Below are 24,280 nucleotides of genomic sequence, written 5' to 3'. Positions count from 1 at the left end.
AAGCCCAAACAAAACCAACAAAACCACAAAACAAACCCTGCACAAAAAACCCTACTCAAAACCACCCAACAAAACCCCTAGCCAAACAAAAACCAAAACAAACTAACCAACTAAAATTAAAAAAAAAAACAAACCTCAAACCCTGACTAATTAAATTACTACTATTTATTGTTAAACACAATCTGAAGATTGCTCACCTGCTTTAGTTTTGCACGTATTTGTTATGCCAGACATGTTTATCCGTCCCAGTTATTTTAGGTTGAAAAGTCCTTGGTGGATGGGTTGTGATTCCTTTTTTTAAAAGGAAAATTATCAACACAGTGAGGTTGTGCTGTGTAAGTCTTCATCTGTTCCAGTACTGGACAAGGTTTGATACAACTTGTGTTTAAGTATCTCAGTCTCTGAGAAGTATTTTTCATACTGGTGTCTCTGGAATAATTATTAGTGTTTTGTATATGAGGAGTTTGGGCAGATCAGTCATATGACATCTGTGCTAGAGCTGGGAGTTCATCTTGATTGCTCTAAATCCTTGGCTGACAGCTTAGACTTCAGTTCCCTTAAGATAAAGGCACCTAGAAGGAGTTTTAAAATGTATTTAAGCCCTCTGAAATGGTGTAAGAAACAACATAGCTTTGGCTTCTTTTCTTTCTGCTATTTCATGGCACTCAGTGTTGTGGGTCTGCAAGGGGATGAAGAGATCTCTTGATTCCTCCTGAAATCCAAGTGTGGGCTGGAAGCTGCATGTATTGTGCATCTCTCCTTCATGCACTTCTAAGATGAAATAGAGGTTGCAGCTATAATTTGTAATTAAATCAATTTTCAACATTGCACACTTACTCTACGTTTAATTGTTTTGGTTTTTTTTTAACCTTAATATGCTTATGGTAATAAAGACTTCATGAATAAGGAGCTACCTCAGTTGCACAGGAATGTGTTCACTCATCCTGTTAAATGTGGGGTTTGTTGGTGTTCCTTGAATTGATGTCTGTTACCCTCTGGTGCTGCAGGTGTTCCTAAAAAAGATGTGCCATTTTTTGCATAATAGTTTGCACAATGCTGACAAGGGGGAAAGTCATATGATTCCTCATTAAAGCAAATGTTGCATGTGTGAGTTTAATACATACAATCTTTAAGACTACTATGTGAAATGATACAGTTATGAAGAGTGTAAGATTTATTTTCTTTCACTTGAAACATGAAAAGCATAATTTTCCTCATTTAATAAAATAGATTTTACTCCCCCTTTTCAAACACACGTCAATGCCTTCTGTAGAAACAGTCATGATGACTTTGGTTGCTTAAGGCTACATCACATGCACTCAGTCAACCTGACCGTCCTACCCAATTGGAGTGGTACCTCATGAACAGAGCAGAAAATCCCAGGGTGTGACAAGGATTTGACCTGACAGTTTTACAGTTGTGCAATGCATAGAGGCTTAGAGCAGCAAGAAGGAGGCATGAGTAACTGTGGCAGAGACTTGTGTTGTTCCTGAAGAGACAATGCTCTTGTCAAGAAAAATTGAAAACCTGTATTCTCCTTTTCTTCTTTTCCTCTCCTACATTATATGACACTGGCTGGATGTGGGGCCATCTGTATTTCTGTCCTGGGTTCAGCAGTAGCAGTCATTTTTCTCCTTCTTGGTAGCTGGTGCAGTGCAGTGTTTTGACTTTTGGCTTGGCAACAGAGCTGATAACAAGGATGTTATGGTTTGGCCAAGGACCTTGTGAGCCTCATGCTCTGCCAGGGAGGAGGGGAAGCCAGGAGGAAGCAGACAGGACACCTGACCCAAACTGACCAAAGAGGTATTCCATACCACAGCACATCATGCCCAGGAGGTAACTGGGAGTTACCTAGAAGGGCTGGGAGACTGCAGGGTTGGAGGAGGTATCGGTCGGAGCTTGGTCGAGCTGGGGGGGGCAAGTTATCAGTCGGTTGGTGGTGAAGTGTTGTATTCTCTTCCCTTGTTATTTCCTTTATCATTGTTATTATTGGTGGTAGCAGTAGTGATTTGTGTTATACCTTAGTTACTAAACTGTTCTTATCTCAACCTGTGGGAGTTGCATTCTTTTCGATTCTCCTCTCCATCCCTCTGGGAGTAGGGGGAGGGAAAGAAGGAGGGAAGTGAGTGAACGAGTTACCTGACTGGGTTTAAACCACGACAATTTTTTTACTTTAAAGACGCTGACAAAACAGTTGTGGTTTTGTGAGGAAAATGTATTAATTCATTGCTATTGAAAGCCATTTGGTTTGTCTTTGGTAGGTTACTTTGCCTTTCAAAATGATGATTGCATTTTGGACTGTTGAATTACTTCCTTCATGCTTGGCTGTAGATTGGCATGTAACAGTCTCTTTTCATCACCTGTTTAATGCTTTTAATGTAACTTGATAACTTTGTGTATAGTTCCTAATTTCTTCAGGGATCTAATGAGATTACATATGAAGTATTTCTGATCTTATCAACACTGAGATAAATTGCGTCACACAAGTGTTTGAGAACTTGTAGTTTTACATACTTGGTCACTAGTCTGCTGCATGGTACAAATTAAGATATTAGCAGGGATGCAGAGTAGATTTTTTTTGGTTCAGTCTTGATCTGTATTGGTTTTTGGGATGGTTTGTTGGTTTTTTTTTTTCCTATGTAAACAGTTCTCTGTAAATGCTGTAAGATGAAAAGTCAAAAGTAAGTAACAGAAGTGAGTTGGGAGTGGATAAAATCAAAGTATGCTATATGAAAGTGGTGAGTAACTCAAACAGCTAAACAGAAAGGAGGCCTTTGATTTTGAGGCTAATTCAAAGAATTTCTTAATTAGCAGAATAGACATTTTTGTGTTTAGGTGTTCTGTTTTGCTTATAAAGCGAAGATAAGGTTGATGCTTTTATTTTTGTAGCGGTGCAGTAAATGGAATTCGAATGATCTGCTGACCTTTTGTGTGTTTTCTGCTCCAGTTCTACATTATTTTATTAAAAAAAAATGTCAGGAATTATTACCTAGGCTTCTAGTTATAGCTTGTGGCTTGTTTGTCATGTAGTAACAAAAGCTCAGCTCAATTTGCCTGTTATTTTCAGTTTTCGAAGTGCTTAGGAATTTCTTTAGTAGTGGAGGGGTTTTTCCCCCTTCTGCCAGCAAACAGAAAATAAAACTTAATGTTTTTCATGTGTCTGTATTCCATTATTCCAGAATTTATGTGGCCTGTTGCAGCTAAATGGATGCTAAAGCCTCACCTTCTTGTAGAAGCAGTGACATGTAGTATCACACTTTACCTCTTACTGTGCCTCTTGCAATATACTTTTATCAGGCTAGTCCATTTACATCTACTACAGTGTTGCTGTTGTGTTTCAGAACCGTAAATGGGTGGATAAACCCTATCTGCTTGAGGTAAGTAGGCCAGCATTGGATGAATTTCTTCCTGGCAGCAGCTCCTCTTGCTGCTGTGCATTGTTGCTGGATTTGAAGACATACATGCTTCACCTTTGGCTCCTGAAGTCCTTTTGCTTGCAAGTTGTAGGAGCAAATGGAGCTGGCTGGTATCAGGTGTCTCTTGCCTGCTTCTGCCCTGTTAGCAAGGGCAGCATCTAGAAGGTGAGAAGAAACAGGTGGAACATTAAGAGATGCTGTTAAGTATATCTGAAAGAGATAAGCAATAACAGAAGGAATGTGAGAGACTGGAGGGGAAGGCAAGAGGAAATCGAAATAGTGTAAGGGGGAGGAATGAGCTGAATTCAAAAGGAAATAGCTGTGTGGAATGTGTGTCTGATAAAAGGAAGGAATGAGCTGAATTTGAGAAGAAATGGCTGCGGGGAATGTGTGTATGTCTAAATAACATTCACAGAAAGCAGTAGTGTCTTCATCAGCAAAAGCAATGAAAGTAGCAGTTGTAAATTTCAGTGAAGTCATGTCGAAGTTTTTATATTTTAACAGAAAAAAAGCCCCACTTCTGTAGAAGGAGCTTGCTCAGCTGTTCAAGTACCTTAATAGTAATACATTATTGCTGTCAAAACAATTTTTAAATGCAGACTTTTTAACTGTTACTGGGTTAGTCAAAATAAAAAGTTCCTTTGCATTTGATTTACCTGTGTCAGTAGAACACTGGTGTATTAAAGGGGGGGACTGAATATAAAGGAAAAAAAACCTAAACATTGGAAAATAATATTTAAAATTAAAAAAAAAAAAGACTCTGTAGGGGAAACTAGGAACCATAGATCCCCTGTGAAAAGCTTTGCCATTATGAGAGTTGGGTGATACTCTGCTCTTGTGAGACCTCACCTGGAGTATTGTGTACAGTTTTGGTGTCCTCAACATAAAAAGGACATGGAACTGTTGGAACAAGTCCAGAGAAGGGCCACGAGGATGATCAGGGGACTGGAGCACCTCCCGTATGAAGACGGTTGAGGAAGTTGGGGCTCTTCAGCCTGGAGAAGAGAAGGCTGCATGGAGACCTCATAGCAGCCTTCCAGTATCTAAAGAGGGGCTATAGGGATGCTGGAGAGGGACTCTTCATTAGAGACTGTAGTGACAGGACAAGGGGTAACGGGTTAAAACTTAAACAGGGGAAGTTAAGGTTGGATATAAGAAGGAAATTCTTTCCTGTTAGGGTGGTGAGGCACTGGAATGGGTTGCCCAGGGAGGTTGTGAATGCTCCATCCCTGGCGGTGTTCAAGGCCAGGTTGGACGAGGCCTTGGGTGATACGACTTAGCGTAAGGTGTCCCTGCCCACGGCAGGTGGGTTGGAACTAGATGATCTTAAGGTCCTTTCCAACCCTAACGATTCTATGATTCTATGTGTTCCTGGGAGCTGAGACGGATAAAGAGATTGCTGTGTTCCTCCAGAACATGGTCTTGTGGTACTTTATGCTTGTAGTTTGAAAGAAGCTGAGGGGTCTGTTTTGTGTATGATTTTATAGACCTGGAAGAGCCTTAGCTGAAGAGCACACAGTGGATTCCAGGAGCTCTTGTTCATCTTAATTTTTATACCTCTTTGACAATGAAAATTTGAATCTAAGAGCTTTCAAAGGAGCTGTTGCCACTATGGTTGATCTTCAGTGCTTTAATTTGTCCTCTCACCTCCTCGAAGTGTCTATTTAGTTTATTGTGGTCTCTCTTTTTAACAAGCTTGTATAATCTTTTTCATAGTTGACATGCTTTTTGAAACAAACAGCTGGTAGGCACACTGGCCAGTTGTTGAGAAAAGTTTGAACATTGCTGTGGCTTCTTCGGAGATGGATTTAAATGCAGTCTCCAAAATAAATCAACTTCTTTTTTGTGACGTTTCACGCTGTTTATTTGACTGGACACTTATTGCCTAATATCAGCTGGGAGGGAGATAACTTGGCCTGCCACCTCAAGAGAGGATGTGATCTACTGTAGGTGTTCTGCAAACAGGGATTTGTATGTTGGAAGGCTGTCATGTTAGGGTCTAGGGGGAATCTATGGACTAAACCATTCTTTTCTGCTTATAAAAACAGGCTGGGTTCAGGGTTTTGTTTTGCTTTACAGACAGGCTATTAATCCTAATATAATGCTTGGAGTGTTTCTCCTTTCTGGTTTGGATATAAAGGGCTCTAGAAATTAGTAGAGGGGAATATGTGATAAAATGTGCATCATACCTCTCAAATTACCTACAGTAATAATCTTGTTTATTTCTCAAGAGGGTGTCATTCCCTGTGGATATATTGGTTAACTCTAGTCATGAAGACTTGAAGAACTCAGCAGACAAGTACTTGTCTAACCTGCGGTCTGCAAGTCCATACTGTCCTGAATTCTTGTCGCTGCCAGCCCACGGCAAAGTAAGAACCAGCCAATACCTTGCTCCCAGTTTTCTTGATATACCTGTAGATTTAAAAGATTTAAAATACCCAGTCCACAGCTATTGACTGACATAATTATTTTAGCAAAGCTTTTGTATTTTACAAATTCCTGTTTACTTTAAGCTATACCTTTTTTTCATTCTGCAGTTGGGCTTAAATCTGGGCATTTAATCTGACACATTATATCAGTGACTATTCGCTGCTTCTAGGCAATGGATCTCTGTGCATTAAGACACAAAAAAAACAAACAAAAAAACCAACAAAAACCAACACTATCACCACCAGAAAAAACCCAAAACCTTTTCAACTAATGAGTCATTCTTTCCTAAAAGTCACAAAAATCTATTGTGAACTAATGAGTTCATGAGTTACTGAAGCTAACTGGCTGTTTTTGTGTATCAGTCCTTTGTGTTCTTCATGGTTGAGTTCAGTTCTTGATCAGCAAGTTTCACTAATTTCAGAAATGATTCTTTTCTTTTCATGTGAAATATTCTGTGACACTTTTTGTCACTTGTGTGGTGAGTTGGTCAGTGCTGGTTTTGTCTTAATGAGCATTTCTGTTAGAACTAGTACACTAGAATGGTGTATAGCATTAATGAGAAGTAACCTGAGAGGATTCTCTGTGGGAAAAGAAGGTCACTGCTGCAGATTCTGTGGCAGACACAGAGTCTTGAGTCCTTTCCTGCATTTCTGCAGGTGCTGTATGCCTAAATACTTATTATTGACATCCTAGTTTGTGGCATAGCGTATCATAACCTTCTTAAACTGGGTAAGAAAGTTTATTTACCACACCATCAATGTCTCTCTAGTCTTTATGCATTAATTATATATAGAAAAACATGTGAATTTAAATATCAGAATGCATTTCCACAAAGAAACTCCTGAAAGATGGATTGATTTGACCCTTCTCATGTTGTTCTTGAGGGGAAATCAAGCAGACAACTTTGGAATTTCTAAAATGTGTGCAGTTTAAGGGAAGAAGACCCTTTTGAATTCAGCCTTCCCACCATAGCACATTAGGGGTAGTATTAACAAACAGTTTTGCTGTGGCAGTTTGTTTCTGTGTTTGACTGCCTTCTTCATTCTCCTGTTGGCTTCGACAGCTTGCATAGCTGGGACAGTTGAAGTGGAGATACTGCTGGCTTTTTGTACAACTTATTTCGGTTGTGCACATAAAAGCAAACTGCTGACAGCAGAGAGCTGTAACAGTATAAATTGCTGTAGCTAACTGCAAGAGCTTGAGAGCCAGAGATCTTTATAATTTAGTCTGTCTTTAGGAAGAAATGTCTAAAGTGAGGCATGCAGGAATGCATGTCGTTTACAGTTAACTTGTTAAGCAGTCTGGTTTTAACATTTGTCAGGCTTACCCTGCTAAACAATCTTTGTGTTTTACTATAATGTTGTTTTAGCAAGAGTCTATTGAAGTGTTGTATGCTTTTGTTTCAGGTTCCTATTAAGTTGTCAACTGTGGGCTTTGTTCCTCTTTATGGTGAAGAGCAGACACACAAAGTTCTTGCTTTGTTTTCACCAGGGGACTCAATCACAGGTTTCATTTTAAGATTTTAATCTGTGTTGCTGTTTATTTTTCTGTGACAGATAACAAAGTCCTTGTTCATTCCATGCTAGTGTAGTTCATAACTTTGCCACTGTTGCATATGTTGTTCACTGTGTTCTTGTTCCCATACTATTATTTTTGCTGTGGATTTATATACACAAGTGATAGAACTTTGTATGCTAATGAGAGTAGAGGTGGACCCATTGAATTCAGAAGGTATGTAGCAAAATAGCATGGTGCTTGTCTGAATTCTAGTACAATGTGTATCTCTTGGTGTTTTTGTGTACATCTCATGTCTCCAAAAGGAATTTATGAAGCACTCATAGAATCTGTTAATTCTGTCATAAATTTAGAGGCACTTTATTAGCAGTTATTGGTCAGCATGAAGTATAAAATCGTCTTTAGCATTAGGCCATAACATAGCTTTAGCTAAGGAGGTCTGCTGCAGGCCATCTGATCAGGAGGACTGAGTGGATGAGGCCCTCTAGACAGATAGCCTCATGTTCACAAGCCTTGGTCCTCATGAGGGACTTCAACCACCCTGACATTCTGCTGGAGGGTCAACACAGCAGGGCATAAGCAGTCCAGGACGTTCCTGAAACATGTTGACAATAATTTCTTTCTACAAGTGATAGAAGAACCAGTGAGGAGACAGGCTATGCTGGGTCTCGCCCTCACCCACAGGGAGGGGCTGGTGGAGAATGTAAAGGTCAACTGCAGCCTTGGCTGCAATGACCATGAAATGCTGGAGTTTGAGATCCTTAGGGTGGTGAGGAGTGTGCACAGCAAGCTCACTACTGTGAACTTCAGGAGAGCAGCCTTTGGCCTCTTCAGGGATCTGCTTGGTGGAGTGCCATGGGGTAAAGCCCAGGAGGGAAGAGGAGACCAAGCAAGGATCACCTCTTCCAAACTCCGGAGCAGTGCATCCCAACAGAGAGAAAGTCTGGCAGAAACATGAGGAGGCCTGTGTGGATGAACAAGGAGCTCCTGAACAAACTCCAGTGTAAAAAGTAGGCCTACAGATAGTAGAAGCAAGGGCAGTTAGCCTGGGAGGAATAAAGAGAAATAGCCAGGGATTAGGTTAGGAAAGCTAAAGACCTGGTAGAATTAAATCTGACCAGGGACATCAATCAAGAGGCAACAAGAAAAATTTCTATAGGTACACTGTGGATAAAAGGAAGCAAAATTTTTGGGAAAAATTTCTTCACTTCGGAAAAATTTCTTCCTGGGAGAGTTATCAGGTATTGGAATAGGCTTCCCAGGGAAGTGATGGAATGCTTCTCCCTGGAAGTGTTCAAAAACTGTGTACGTGAGGCCCTCAATGATACGGTTTAGTGGTGGTCTAGACAATCCTGGGGTAATGGTTGAACTTGATGATCTTAAAGGTATTTTCCAATCTAGTTGGTTCGGTGAAAAAGGAAAATGCGGGCCCTCTCTGGAAGGAAATGGGAGACCTGGTTACCTGAAATGTGGAGAAGGTTGAAGTACTCAGTAAAGTTTTTGCCTCGGTGTGCCAGTCTTTGCTGGCACACTGCCCATGTTGCAGAAAGCAAAGGCAGGGACTGGGAGAATGAAGAACTGCCTGCTGTAGGAGAAGATCAGGTTCAAGATGATTTAAAGAACTTGAAAGTGCACAAGTCCGTGGGACCTGATGAGATGCATCTGCAGGTCCTGAGGGAACTGGGAGCTGAAGTTGCCAGAACATTGTCATGTTTGAGAAACTGTGGCAGTCTGGTGAAGTTCCTGCTGATTGGAAAAGGGGAAATATAACCCTGCATCTTTAAAAAGGGAAAAAAGGGATACCCAGTGAACTGTCGACGGTTCAGTCTCATGTTGATTGGCAAGATCATGGAGCAGATCCTCCTGGAAACTATGCTAAGGCATGTGAACAATAAGCAGATGATTGGTGATGGTCAGTAGGGCTTCATGAAGAGCAAACTGTGCTGGCCACAGTGGTGGTGAATAAGGGAAGAGAGGCTGAGGTCATTTGACACTGTCCCGGCATTTGACACTGTCCCGGCACAACACCCTTGTCTCTAAATTGGGGAGGCATGGATTTGACAGATGGACCACCCAGTAGATAAGGAATTGGCTGGATGGTCACACTCAGAGAATTGTGGTGACTGGCTCAATGTCCAAGTGGAGATCAGTGACAAGTGGTGTTCCTCAGGGGTTGGTATTGGGACTGAAGCTCTTCAATGTCTTTGTTGGCAACATGGACAGTGGGATTGAGTGCCCTCAGCAAGTTTGTGGACAACACTAAGCTGTGTGGTGTGGTCAAGATCCTGGAGGGAAGGGATGGGATCCAGAGGGACCTTGACGTGCTTGAGAGGTGGGCCAGTGCAAACCTCCTGAAGTTCAACAAAGCCCAGTGCAAGGTCCTGCACATGGTTTGGGGAAATCCCAAGCACAAATGCAGGCTGGGCACAGACTGGGTTGAGAGCAGCCCAGAGGAGAAGGACTTGGGACTGCTGGTTGACAAAAAGCTCAACATGACCCAGCAATGTGTGCTCGCAGCGCAGAAAGCCAGCGTATGCTGGGCTGCAGCAAAAAGTGTGTGACCAGCAGGTCAAGGAAGGTGATTCTGCCTCTGTACTCTGCCCTTGTGAGACCCCACCTCCAGTGCTGCATCCAGCTCTATTGCCCCAGCACAAAGAAGGACATGTACATGCTCGAGTGAGTCCAGAGGAGGGCCAGGAAGATGATCAGAGACCTGGATCATGTCTGCCATGGAGACAGGCTGAGAGGGCTGGGCTTGTTCAGTCTGGAGAAGAGAAGGCTCCAGGGAGACCTTAGAGCAGTTTCCAGTACCTAAAGGCAGCCTGTAAGAAATGTGGAGAGAGACTTTTTACAAGGGCATGTAGGGTTGGGACAAGGGGGAATGGCTTTAAACTGAAAGAAGGTAGATTTGAGGCACTGGCACAGGTTGCCCAGAGGAGCTGTGACTGCCCTACCCTTGAAGTGTTCAAGGCAAGGTTGGATGGGGCTTTGAGCAACTTAGTCTAGTGGAGAAGGCATTCCTGCATGTGGCAGGAGGGTTGGAACTGGATGATCTTTCAGGTCTCTTTCAACCAAAAGCATTCTATGATTCTGTGACATCTCATGGGTTTGGGGTTTTTTTGTGTTTTTTTTTTTTAATTTTGTTTTGGGTTTTTCTCCCTTTCTTCCTTCCCTTCCAGTCCTTCATGTTTCCTTTCTTTCCTATTTAGTGCTATGTGCAAATTTTTCATGATTGCTAATCACAATGCCAACAGCCTTTTTACATTCATCTGACTCCCTAAAACTTACACAGTTTCAATAACAATATCTATTAGCAACCCAAAACTAAAATACATGTGTGAATGATACTCCTCTTGGCAGGCCCAGGTTCTAGTCTGAGGATGTGCTAGAGCACAGTCGTGAAGAATAGTTCCTGTGTCTGAAAAACAGGATTTCGTATGTCATACTGCAAAAATCTGTATTTGGTTTTATTGTTCTCAGTTTTCAAATGAGTTTTGGACTGGGGAGTATTGCATATGGGGGGTATATATAACAACATTTGTTGTGTTAGTGTAGTAAGAGCTGCATTAATGTAGTGTCAGCTAGAAGATGATCATTGTATACTTCATGGTTACTTTATGGCTACTGAACAATACTGTAGTAATGCCTGGTTACTACAGTGTTATTCTTAACTGTTTAGCAGCTTTAATGAGTGTTTCTCTTGGTATGGTAAGAATCACTAACTTTTTATTTCCCCTTGTTTCTTTCAAGCTATAGCCCTGTATCTTGCTGACAAGTGGTGGTCAATTGATGACATTGTGAGAACATCTGTCTCTGCTAGACATGGGCTTCATCAGGTAAAGTGCTCCAGCATGCACCTCGTAATTATTCTTACCTTTCAAGGTAGTGAAAAGTAATGGCAAATAGCTACTGTGTGGGAGATTACATATTTTCATTTCATTTAGAAATGAGTTGGCTGGCTGAAGTCAAAAGCAAGGTCAGTGGGAATAGGAGAACAGGTAGTAGGGGGAAGGGAACTTGGTTATGAAGATAGTGTCTAAAGCAGAAGTGCTTCATATACAGTAAATTCACATGTAGGCTATTTAGATGTTAATGATAAACAGGTTTTTTTCTTTACTTTTTAGAACACTGTGTATGTGGCTGTATTGAAACATCTTAGGGTGATGCACTGTACAATAGTAGTACCTGTTGGTCTTAACGGGAGACTAGTAAGCTAAAAGTATTATTGGGAATGTAGTTGATAGAGGCGAGCTGGAGCTGGTGTCTTGCAGTGGCAATATATGAGGTTTGTAAAAGTAAGTTCCCAGGTATCTGCTTTATTGCTTGTCATTGACCTTTGTTACCATTACTGGCACTTATGTAGCATGGAGTTTGGAGGTTTGGTTTTGTTTGTTGATTATTTTTTTTTTTTTCCTGAAACTGGATATCTGTATTTTTCCAAGAGTGTCATTTATATCTGCTCATGGAATCTGGGCACTTGTCTGATTTCTGTTTGTTTTTTTTTTTTAATTTAGTCTAGAGGTTTTGACAATCAGCCTTGTTTTCACAATCAGCCTTGTTTTCCATGTGCTTCTTAATGGTAGCATGGTGATTAAATCAGGAAAGCTGAATCCTTTACAGGTAGGGTAGCTGAGACTTAGCATTAGGAAGAAAGCATGGTCCCTCCATTCTTCCTTCACAGTGGTGAACTTAAATTTCATGTGTAAGAGGAACCCTGCAGGACAGAGAAAAGGATATTGAGTTCCTTATTTCGTACCTCAAACTTGTAATTAGCTTTTTAACTGCATCGTGTCCTTTTGTCTGCCATTCTATTGGCAGTGATTGAGTGTGCCAAGTCCTGCTATGTCATGGGACTCATCCTGCTTTGTGGGACTCCAGTTACCTGCTAGCCTAGGAAGTCTGAGGCTAGTGTACTGCTATTGTGTTTGTTGAATGTTCCTTAAAGCCAAAATTTTTTTTTGCATTGAAATCAGAACATTCCCCCCCACCATCACACTCCTGTCACTTCTCTCAGCATTACCCATTCTTCTGTTACCTTAGGATCAGCACGGCCAAGTCAGATATGGCAATGCACTCTCTGAGCCTTTCCCAATAACCAGTGGCGTGAAACAATGTTGTGTTCTCGCAACTTTATTCACAGCCTTCTTCAGCATGATGCTCCAAAGGGCTATGGTAGACCTCGACGAGCAAAATGGCATTTATATTCGATATCACACCGATGGGAACCTGTTCGATCTAAGGTGACTGAAGGCCCACACTAAGACCCTAAATCATCTTGTCCGTGAACTGCTTTTTGCTGACTATGCTGCCATTGTTGCCCACACAGAAGCAGCTCTGCAGCGTTTAACATCTTGCTTTGCAGAGGCGGCTAAGGTTTTTGGCCTGGAAGTCAGCTTGAAGACAGTAGTTCTGTACCAACCTGCATGACAAGAAGATTATCATCATCCCAACATTACCATTGGCGAGTCAGAGCTTAAGTCAGTTCAGCTATCTGGGAAGTGTATTTCCTCGGATGCCACGATTGACAAAGAGATAGACAACAGAATAGCAAAGGCATATAGAGCCTTCAGAAAACTCCGTAGAAGAGTCTGGTGCAATAAACACCTGAAGAAAAGTACAAAGATTAGTGTCTATAGAACCATTGTACGGTCTACTCTTTTATATGGGTCTGAATCATGGGTTACCTACCGCCATCACCTGCGACTCCTCGAACGCTTTCATCAGCACTGCCTCCGTACAACCCTAAACATCCATTGAACTGACTATGTGTCAAATGTTACTGTCCTTGAACAGGCAGGGGTCACCAGTATCGAGGCCATATTGCTAAACTCGCAGCTGCGCTGGGCAGGGCACATATTGAGGATGAAGGATCACCACCTCCCGAAGATTGTGTTTTATGGTGAACTCGCCACTGGTTGCCTCAAGAGAAGTGCCCAAAGAAGAGATATAAGAGATATAAGGACTCCCTTGGCCATATTGACTATCATCAGTGGTCCACCTTGGCCTCCAGTTGGGAGACTTGAGACGCACCATACCTAACGCTGTTGTCTCCTTTGAGAACACATGCAGAGTTTGTCTCTAGGAGAAAAGGCAACATAGAAAGAATTGCACCCCGCCTATACCACCCAAGGAGACCTTTTGCTGTGCTTTTTGCAACCAGATTTGCCTATCCCACATTGGCCTTTTTAGTTATCAGCGTGTTTGTAGTAAGCGTGGGTAAAGCACTTCCCAAATCTTCATTTGTGAAGTCAGGCCATCTTGATGATGATGATTGTGTTTGGTGAATGTTTCTTAAATCCAGATTTTTTGTTTGCATTGAAATCAGAACATTCCCCCCACCATTACACTCCCAGCACTTCTCTCAGCTTTACCCATTGTATTAGGAGTGATGTTGAAGTTGTGAAATATCCTCTGTCTGTGGTAGTCCTTTTACTTGACCTGTTGCTATGGCTTCCAAGCATCTTTGTGCCTTCAGACAAACCCCAGAGCTTCATCCTGCTTTAGCACTTACAGCTTTTCTTGACTCCATCTGCAACAGTGCTAAGTGGAAGCTTTGAAAAATAAGGTCCTTGATATGCAAGTGTTAACTGATCTGACTACTCTTCTGTATGTTCTGTTTCCTTAGGTTAAGTCTGTTGGAGAGAGGATTGTTCTCTATGTTTTGAATCGAATTATCTATCGGACACAAGAAATGGAAAGAAATGAGATCCCATTTCTCTGTCATCGTAGCAATGAATATGCTAAGATCATGTGGAAAGGAGGAGAGGCTATTGGGTTCTATTCTGTTAAGCCTACAGGTAAAATGGTTGAGTACTGTGGGATTTGAAGGGGCTAAAGGGGAGGAGATAGCTTATTTGGAGAATATTGTATTTAGTAGACTTTGTAAGCCTTGCAGGCCTAATGAATTGGTGTTTTCCTGAAATCATAAGTGTTCAGGCAAACATCAGAATTTTTAACATCAAAATTTTGATGTTAAAATTTCTATCTTAAATGTTTACATGCTTTAGCAATCTTCACGTTATACAAGATAAAACTGTAGGGATGATGGATTAGGTAGGTCAGAAAGATTTATTTTTTTTTTGTCTTCTTTCTGTAGAACAGTTGCTTGCAGTTGGCTTGGGCTGTGCTTGGTGTTTTCACAGTATCACAGTATGCTAGAGATTGGAAGGGACCTCGAAAGATCATCTAGCCCAATCCCCCTGCCGGAGCAGGAACACCTAGATAATGTTACACAGGAATGCGTCCAGGCGGGTTTTGAATGTCTCCAGGGAAGGAGACTTTGGTTTTTGGTTTGTTTGGGTTAGCTTTTCTTTGGATCTAGATCCAGATTGCAGAGATTTTCTTCCTAGTAGCTGGTGCAGTGCAATGACTAACTATGTTGTATAGACAACTGTATGCTTCTCTTTGGCCTTGTTAGAGGAAAGGGCAAATGAGGTCCTGAAAATGGATTGAATAGTTGATGGGCTATCTTACTGATGTTATGTGTCATCCCTTTGTCACCACTGAGTCCATAGCTACCCTTTGAATGCTGTGATACTGAAGTGCCTCTGTGTTATGACAGTCTGTTTCATCTTTTTTTGATTATGGATAATGTGTTGTTTATGGGAGAATTTCAGTGTAGTGTTGTAGGATTATTATTTTTTTATTTAAAAAATTGGAATTACTGTTTCAGAGCTGAATTATGATCTTCATATTTGTCTTGATCTACATAAATTCAATATTTTTTGTCTCCTTTTTCCTCCTCTGTCAGCTTCATTTTTATTAGTTTTCCTGTGGAATTGTGTACTTAGATTTACAAAGTGAGCATTTCCCCTGCTATTCTTTTCTGGTACTACAGATTTTTTCTAGCATATTAATCTATTGATGTATCTTGGCAAAACTATGAAGCTTGCCCAAAGAACCAGTAAAAGGCTGATAGCAATTACTTATTTTTAAGAGAAGACACAGATCTTTATCATTTTATATGACTAACAATTATATAGTTTGGTATAATTTTTATAAATGATGAAAGTCTGTATTTGAATATGCTAAAATCTGTGCTGCAGCATGCCAATGGATATTTTTCACTCTCTTGTTATTTCAGGAAGTATTTGTAGCTCTCATTGTGATAAGAATTATAAGCTGCCAGTGCTAGACACAGCATTTGTAAGACGCAGACATCGTGAGAGAGATTCTGGGCTAATCATTTTGGAAGACTTTGTGGATTCCTTCACTGAAAAATGTCTTGGCCTACGATACCCGCTGTCATCTTTCATGTACACAGGCAAGCTCTTTAATTTATTCTTTTGATCTTTGTGCTTTCTTTACATGTCCAAATGAGTGCTGTCATTCAAGTTCCATGTTTGTGTCTTCATCCTCATTTTCTGTATTAAATGTTCTGACCACTTAATTCATGCTTTCTCAGAACTTCATGATCAAATGTACATACTAGGGTATGTTTTAACTTGGGTATAAGAAGGTACAGTTCTAATGTACAAGGGAAACATGGCTTTTCCATTAGCACCCCAAGAGGGCTGTGTCACCTAGGAAGTGATACACAGTTCTGGAAACAATGTGAGCTGGGACTGTGTTCAGGCAAGGAGCATGATTCTTTGTCCTGTTTCTCAAGGCTAGTCCTATTCTTAGGCCATCTGCCAGTCTTCCTTCTGTGAACATTTTCATCTGACTGCCTTAGCCACTGGAAATTTTCTGCTTTTTCAGGTACTGCTGTCTGTTGTCAGATTTCACTAGGCCTGTTAGGCTTAAACCAGCAAACTGTACTGTGCAGAAATTAATGACTAATCCATTTCCCTAGTCAAGGAATGATATGGCAAGGATCTTGTCCACTGAGATAATGCATCACTGCTAAGTTGAGTGAAAAATTGTCCTGGGTTCAGCAGTAGCAGTCATTTTTCTCCTTCTTAGTAGCTGCTGCAGTGCTGTGTTTTTGATTTTTCAGCCTGGGAACAGCGCTGATAACACCGATGTTTTCAGTTGTTGCTACGTAATGTGTACTCTGACCAAGGACTTTCTGAGTCTCCTGCTCTGCCAGGGAGGACGGGAAGCCAGGAGGAAGCAGAGACAGGACACCTGACCCAAACTAACCAAAGGGGTATTCCATGCCACAGCACGTCATGCCCAGTATAGAAATGGTGGGGAGTTACCTGGAAGGCCCAGATCACTGCTTGGGTCGGGCTGGGTATCGGTCAGTGGGTGGTGAGCAATTGTGATGTGCATCACTTGTGTTTATTTTTTTCTTTACCCCTTTTAGTTTTATATACTCTCCCCTTGTTATTTCTGTTACTGGTTTTAGCAGTAGTAGTTTTGTGTTATACCTTAGTTACTGGGCTATTCTTAATCTCAACCCATGGGATTTACATTCCTTTGATTCTCTTCCCCATCCCTCCAGGAGCAGGGGTGGTAGGGAAGAAGTGGGGGAATGAGTGGGAGATGCATGGTTCTGAGTTACTAGCTGGGCTTAAACCAAGACAAAAATAGTAGTTTTCCTGGTTGCTGCCACAGAAAAATGTTAAAGCACGCCTCTCCATGTGTATGGTTAATATGTGTATTTGAGAGAAAAAAGGTGGAAGGACAGCAGGGAAGAAAAGAATTCCAGCAGTGAACAGTGAGTAGATGATAAACCATGCAATGAGAACATGCGTACATTCTCAAAGAATGCTTTTCATGAGTGCCTATAATAATATGGGGTGACAAAACTCACTTGACTTAACCTGCCAAAGAGCTCCATTCTATTCTTGGCTGGGTCTTGTGGTTGGCATGGGCAGTGACCAGTAAAGTTGTAAAACTCTGAAGTGGATGCCTAGAGAAGAGGCATTTCTGTCTGGAGTTTAGGATAATAATAGAAAGTGTTTAAACCTGAAGAAAGGATTTACTGAGAATGATGAGTAGGGTAAAACAATATTATGTTTATTTCATCGAATCACAGAATAATTTGGGTTGGAAGGGACCTTCAAAGTTCATCTAATCTAACCCCTGACTTCAGACCCCCCTTTTTGTTGAACAGTTCTTTCTGTGTTGGCTTATGGGTATGATGGAAGATTGCAAATTGTTTTTTCAGATAAACTTGAAGAACTGAAGTACAGTCAAGTACATATAATAGGGTGGGTTTTTTTATATTTGTTTAGCTTGTAAGCAGTATCTTCAGAAGTACCCTTCAGATGAAAGCCTTCTTTATGAAGTGAATGGACCAGGATATTGGTTCCAGAGAACATGTGTTGCAACTAGAGTGCAAAGGGAAAGGCTCCAATTTGCAGGTATGGATGCTTTGATTTGTTTTCTGGAAAGTGTCTCTGAGAAATGTTGCAAATGTTGAACAAACACTACAAGAACAACAGTGAATTCTGTGAACCCTGCCCATGGAAACTAGCAGAAAGATTTTTTTATTTATTTTTTTTAACGTGTCCTGAGGTCTGTTACATTGTATCTGCAATGGTTAATTGATCTGTTAAGGTACTATAATTTTCTGTTTCCCATTTCCTCTTTCAAATCTCAACAGCAGAGGCTTCACAGATAGAAAAGAGCTGCCAAGCAAAGATTCATTTTCTGGAGTCTGCAGCAGTGTCTGAAGCAGGTGGACAGAAGCCTGAGCTACAAACACAGTTAAGTGTAGGTACACAGACTATGACTTTTTTTTTTCTTTGATTACATTATTACTGAAAACCAGAGGAATGCTTTTGTTTGCCTCTAATTGGTTCAAGTACACACTGTATATAAAATACAGATGGTTTTGTTACTTCTTTTGGGTGAATGTTATGTTTCCCATTGATTTAACACTGATGGGGTTAAAAATACTGGATTGGGTTTTTTGGGGGTTTGTGTTTGTGTTTTGTTTGTTTTGTTTTGTTGTGTTTTTTTTCCCCAGTATTTCCAATAATGGGGTGTCCCCATGAATGTAGAAGGTCTGTGCCACAACTGTCAGGGTCTATAATTTGAACTGTTTGCTAGCAGATAAGAGAAGGGAGAGTACTTCAACTCGCTCTGAGATTTAACTGTCTAGAACAATAGAGTCTGAAACAAGAGAGTTATTCTCAAGAGTAGAGAGGATGAAGAAAAGTGTTCATAAAAGTGCATATTTGCATCACATTTCAATACAATGGAGTGTTTGGTTGGCGTTCAGAGTTAAATATTGTCCATGGAGGAGGAATGCAGCTTTCTTTCTACAAATTATTATTTTTTAATTTCTACTTATTTGAAATATCAGTCAGATTTCAGCTACAGATGGATATGTGGTCATGAATATGTCTGTATCTTTTGAATATTATGAAGCTGTTCCTCTCACTCATTTGTATTCTGAGGCCACACAGAATTCCCTTGCAAATAATCTGTGTGCTTTAAGACTGTCTGTAGTACTGACATGAGTATGCTCCTGTAGACCTCAGTGCTTTAATTAAAAATAGGAAATAATGGCTGTATCAGTACTCCCAGCTAATTGATATCTAAACTTCAGATTTTAAATGTAACTCCAATGTCACTTTTCCTAGTAGAGAAAATTAGCATTTCCCAAAGCAAAACTGACAGCAAAGTAGTGGTGTTTTTAGTCTCTCTAAATGACCAGAAGAAACAACTTTTAGTTGTCTGTCTTTTGTAACAGTGTCTTGACCATCATTACTGACTTCTCGATTTGGATTCCAATAATGATCAGATTGGCAAAATGATCTAAAACATGTTGTGGTTTAAGCCCAGCTGGTAACTCGGCATCATGCAGCCACTCGCTCACCCCCTCTTTCCTTCCACCCTGGGTGGGATGGTAAGGAGAATTGAAAGAATGCAAAACCCACGGGTTGAGATAAGAACAGTTTTAATAACTAAAGTACAATATAATACTAATAATGATAAGGGAAATAACAAAGGGAGAAAATATAACACTAAAAGAAGAAAGGGGAAAAAAGCCCAAATAAACACAAATGATGCATGATACAATTGCTAACCAGCTGCTGAGTGATATCCAGCTTGACCCGAGCAGCAGTCTGCCCTTCTGGGTAGCTCCTCCTGCCATTTATATACTGGACATGATGTGCTGTGGTATGGAATCCCCTTTGGCTAGTTTGGGTCAGGTTCCTGTCTCTGCTTCCTCCTGGCTTCCTGTGCCCCTCCTCACTGACAGAACATGAGAGACTGAGAAGTCCTTGATCAGGGTAAGCACTGCTTAACAAGAACTGAAACATTGGTGTGTTACCAGCATTCTTCTTGGACTAAAGCCAAAACACAGCACTGCACCAGCTGCTGGGAAGAAAATTAATGCTATCCCAGCCAAAGCCAGGACAAACATGCATGTTTTGGTTGTAGATAACTGATATACTTGGGAGGAGATAGCAGAAGAACAGTAGTTCTTAGGAATTTTGTTGCTGTGAGTTAGGAACTCTAGCCCTGTCTCTACCTTCTTCCAGAAGAGAAAGAAGGTAGATTCCAAAGTGCTTCAACTCCTCATAGTTTGGTAGAATTGCTGACAGCTCTCTTGTTGGCATCTGCACTGTCTACCAGCAGTTCTGCTTTGAAAACTCTTGGACCGCCAAACAAAAAATACCCTACTTTCTCATGCACCAGGAAAAAATACTCTATTCTCCAACTTTCATTTTTGCTCTTTACTTAGTGCTTATTTTATGTGTTTTGATGCTAGAATAACTTGTCATTAGTCTACAAATTCTTACATATTTAAAACCCACTTGAAACTACTTCAAGCAGCAGAATGTAGATATGGCTGCTTCCTGCTGGCCTCCTTGGGTGGCACTGGAAGTGAGGCTGGAAATGCAGCAGCATTATGGGTGCTGATTGTTGCCAGTTCTAGACTACTTCCAGCAGCTGAGAGCAACGTGCATATCATTATGTAAATGTGTAAAGCTTTGTATCCACTTTAGAGTATGAAGTGCTTGACCACTGAGTCCTCAGCTACTTGCAGGAAAAAAATTGCAGCATTGGGAGGGTGGGGAAGAACAAGAGGCAAAAGAACTCTAGGGAGAGGGAACTCTGAAATAAACAGAGTCTTGTGCTGGCTGTGCATATAACCTGCAGTACTGCTGATTCACCCAGTTCTGTAGGTTGTTTTTCTGTTTGGTTTGTTGTGGTTTTGGTTTTGCTGTTTGTTCTTTATTTATGTATGAACTGTTGTATTCTGTTGCATGCCACAGTAAAAAATAGAATACAAATGTAAAAAGTAAACTTTCCTGCTATTTTTTGTCAAATACTGTAGTGTATGCCCTTGTGTTTATACTGAAAGGGGAAACAAAAAAAAAGACTTCTAGCATTTAATTACGTGGGCACCTGCTATAAATAGAATGGTTAGGAAAAAAAGTTTGGCATCATTGTTTATAATGGGATGTTACTTTGGAGGCTTGAATTATGTGTTGAGGCCAGAAGTAAAATGCAGAAAAAAACCATCATCCTTGTAATAAAGATAATTAAAAAAAATAAAAATCTCTTGAGATAAAATAAATACATGGAAGTATTTTAAATTATGAATGCTTGTAGCTGCTCTTCCATAGGATCTTTACTACAAAAGAGTGCTTTAGAAAGATGCAGATAGAGAGATGAAGGTATTTCAATCAGTTCAGGAAGTTTTAGAGTAACATTAGCTTTTATTTTTTTTTTTTCACAGTCTGAATCTCAAAAAGGTAAAGAATCAACAGATGTCCATGCAAGCACATCTGAAGGTAAAAATAACCTTGATTACCAGGATCGTGATTACTGTGGATTAATAGGTTAGCAGGCTCTTTTACTGCTTTCAATCTCCACATAATCATCTGCAAAATGTATAAAAACATACTTTCCTCCAAGGTTCTGGGGCTCAACTCAAACCTTTCAGAGGACTTTGGATAAAATTGTTATGAGTCTTGCTAAAGACGCTACGCATGCGTATTCAGAAAAGAAGTACTACAATGAAATGCTGTTCTACTTGCACTCAGCTTTAATGAAGTACTCGGGGGAAGAATTATATGCAGATCTTATACTGCACTGTTCACTAGCATTTATTTTGGTGTTTTATTTTGGTGGTGTTTTTGTTTGTTTTTGTTTTGTGTTTTTTTTTCTTCCAAAGACCCTAACACAGCTCCTGGTTCCATTCGAACTCGAAGCAGTCATTTAAAACGTCCCAGGATAGGAAAGATGAGGCAGGAATCTGGAACTTCCCAAGGAAACGAGGAAAACGCTTTTGTGTCAGAAAGCAGGTAGAGAAGCCTGTACTTTACTGATTTCTTACTTCGTTGCTTGGGCCATCATAAGCTACATCAGTGTCTCACAGTGGACTACTTAATATTTCTCCTTTTTTCTTAACTGTCCTTGCTTGATTTTAAAATAACTAAAAATAATGCATGATGTGGGAAAGAAAATAGAGATACTACTTGAAGAGTGATTGTACCAAACTGTATGTCTGAAAGCTCAGCAAATACTGGAAATAATAACAGTGAAGGTTGAGGGTGTTCTGTTAGAACTTAGTTTGCCTGAAGGTAAAAATATCTGTGTTCATGCAGCATAGTTTCTTGTGATAATATAACTGAACAGGTATCCACAGTGCTATGTGTGATCTTTGGAGACATGTCCAACTGTTTAGTCTGGGAGCTGGTTACTGCTTGTCACTTAGTAACAAAAGTTATAGGAAGCCACCTGTCTTCAAAGTAAAGCCCTTTTACACAAATTCTGATTTTTAAAACCATCCTATCCAAACCTACATCAGGGTAGTGGGGAAGTCATCTCCAGTTATCCTGTGTAAAATGGTCAGCTGGGGATATGAAGAATTATACTGCTTGCATGCAACAATTCATACAAGACAGGGCCTGTAGTACTAATTTGTGATGTCTTCCAGAAAGCAGAACTTTGGCTATTATAAATAAATTACTGCTTCTTTCCTGTGTGAGTATATACTCTTCATAGACATATACTGTTATCCTCACTGTGTGTGTGTCTCTCAGCCTTTGTTGTTCACTTGCAAAAAAAACAAAACTCAACACTAAAAGCCTCTTTTGAAGAACTGAAGATAACCTGATTATTTTCTAGGAAATCCCTCAAACTTGTTCACTTAGCCTTCTTCAACTAAAAGTAGTTGTGGGTTTGGGTGTTTTTTTTTGTGTGAAGCTGTCTTCAGCTAGATACAGCCTAATTTTTGTGCTTGAATTCCTCTGTGGATCTGCAAAGATACAGCACTGATGTCCTACACTTGTCAGTGTGCTGCCCAAAGCTGGTTCAGACAGGCCAAATGGCATGGTTTGATACTGCCACAGCCTGAAAAATCCTTTGTCCTATTACTACTATTTTGCTAGTTGATATTTGAGATTGTTTGTTGTTGAATGTTAGTATTTTGGGACTTGCAAAATGAAGCCAATGAGGTGCCCCAGCTCCTTTGAGTAAGATATGTAACACTGCATATGAGCAGATCTAAGGGAAATCCTGATGGTAACAAGGCAGGATATCAGCTTGGTTCTCTCCTTTCATGCATGTTAGCAAATACAGCAGGGTTTTACATCAGGGACTTTCTCCTGTAAAGTGCCTTCATCTCAAGACTGACATCTGATATAAAACCCTCCAATACTGCCTTTACTATGAAATGGTAAAGTAGCCTCCTGCAAGTCTATTGCTTGTATGTAATACTAAATGTAAGTTTTATGTTGAGATGGTATTCCTACCTATCACGTGCATCAGAGCTTCATCTTCAGCTATTTGCTAATTCAGTCTCGGGCTCGTTAAATCTTCAGACATGATATATTTATTGCCTTAAATCTTTTCTGGTCATGCTCTTTGTAATATTCAATAATTATACAAACATATTTGCTTTTATAACTCCATAATTTTAAATTATTTCTACAGTGGGGGTGGGAGAAGTTGCTTTCTTTCTCACCTTTTTGTGGCTTCCAAATATGCAGTGGATTACTGCTTTCTAACTTTAAGATAACAAACAAATTTCTGACTTTCATCTTATTCGCAGGCATGAGATAGAAGTCTTCATTTTTTAATTGGCAAAGCAATTTTTCCTAGTGGCTGTTTTTTTTTTCCCTAATGAGTTAAGTCATTTTTAGATGCATTTAGTTTTCTGGGCTCTTATTTTGAATGGCAAGCATGTGGTACAGCATTTCATCATTGGTCATGGAAGAATTTCCCTGCTGAGATCACTAAAATCATGTATTAATATAAAAGATTAAAAGCTGTATCTTAATACCTGCTGCAGGCTGGAACCTCCTGCCCACACATCTGAAAGCTCTGAAGGTTTAGTAGAAGTATCTGAGAATACTGTTGAGAAGAATGAGGAAAAGACTGATGAAAATGAGGGCCAGTCTTTATCACAGGCAGAACTGCATTTATCAAACCCTGAGAAGCGGAGTGAGGAGGAGGTGAGCTTGGATGTCATAGTGATAGCAGATAAGTTTGCAATACAGCTACAGTTTCTGTTAAATATGGCCCTTGCTGCCTTGATCAATGTGACTGTCAACTCCTTGATTTTCGTATTGATGTTATGTTGAGAAAGATAGCTGAGAAACTGAGGCTAATACGGAATTAGTTTTAAGGAATATTCCATTATATTTATTTTGAAAAATAGAGCTCATAGGATCCTCATAATTTCTAGCTTGTCTACCAACATAATTTCTTCATTGATTTTCCTGCTTGCATATTCCAGAGAACTGGAGTAAGGTCAAGATCTGATCCAGTATTTCTGATTTATTAAAAAAAAATAAAAATGTCTTTGAAAAAGCCAGTAGCTGATATGCTTTGGTTACTACTGTTGGCTCTTCTTCACATAGAGCTTGCCTCCTTTGCTGTTTAAATGCAACTTTTATCTGTACCTTGTTAACAGCTTGAATTTAAATCCAAGTACCCTTTGTGCCTAGTGATGCCTCTAGGGCATGTTCTTTCTGATGGATGAGAAAGTGAATCTTACACTATATTGGGTTCAAGGAATGACTGCAGTAGGTGTACATGTGGGATGCTTAAAAACTGCT

At 40.2% G+C, this 24,280-nt stretch overlaps 1 protein-coding gene across 1 annotated transcript in view; it reads left to right on the top strand.

The window, feature by feature from the left end:
- Nucleotides 1-24,280, top strand: part of FAM169A (family with sequence similarity 169 member A) — a 34,907-nt gene that overhangs the window by 8,681 nt on the left and 1,946 nt on the right. Inside the window, exons 2-11 of the mRNA XM_061475764.1 lie at nucleotides 5,648-5,785; nucleotides 7,253-7,352; nucleotides 11,112-11,197; nucleotides 13,987-14,158; nucleotides 15,445-15,624; nucleotides 17,486-17,614; nucleotides 17,857-17,966; nucleotides 20,953-21,007; nucleotides 21,391-21,520; nucleotides 23,512-23,674. Of these exons, the coding sequence (XP_061331748.1) occupies nucleotides 5,648-5,785; nucleotides 7,253-7,352; nucleotides 11,112-11,197; nucleotides 13,987-14,158; nucleotides 15,445-15,624; nucleotides 17,486-17,614; nucleotides 17,857-17,966; nucleotides 20,953-21,007; nucleotides 21,391-21,520; nucleotides 23,512-23,674 (1,263 nt within the window). The remainder of the gene's footprint in view (nucleotides 1-5,647; nucleotides 5,786-7,252; nucleotides 7,353-11,111; nucleotides 11,198-13,986; nucleotides 14,159-15,444; nucleotides 15,625-17,485; nucleotides 17,615-17,856; nucleotides 17,967-20,952; nucleotides 21,008-21,390; nucleotides 21,521-23,511; nucleotides 23,675-24,280) is intronic.

This window comes from Pezoporus flaviventris, unplaced genomic scaffold (genome assembly GCF_033815535.1).
Source record: "Pezoporus flaviventris isolate CSIRO_AGI_PZ_B2104156 unplaced genomic scaffold, CSIRO_AGI_Pfla_v1 ptg000090l, whole genome shotgun sequence".
Classification (NCBI taxonomy): Eukaryota; Metazoa; Chordata; class Aves; order Psittaciformes; family Psittacidae; genus Pezoporus; species Pezoporus flaviventris.
The sequence above is the reverse complement of the archived record's forward strand: the minus strand, read 5'-3'. Positions and strand labels throughout refer to the sequence as shown.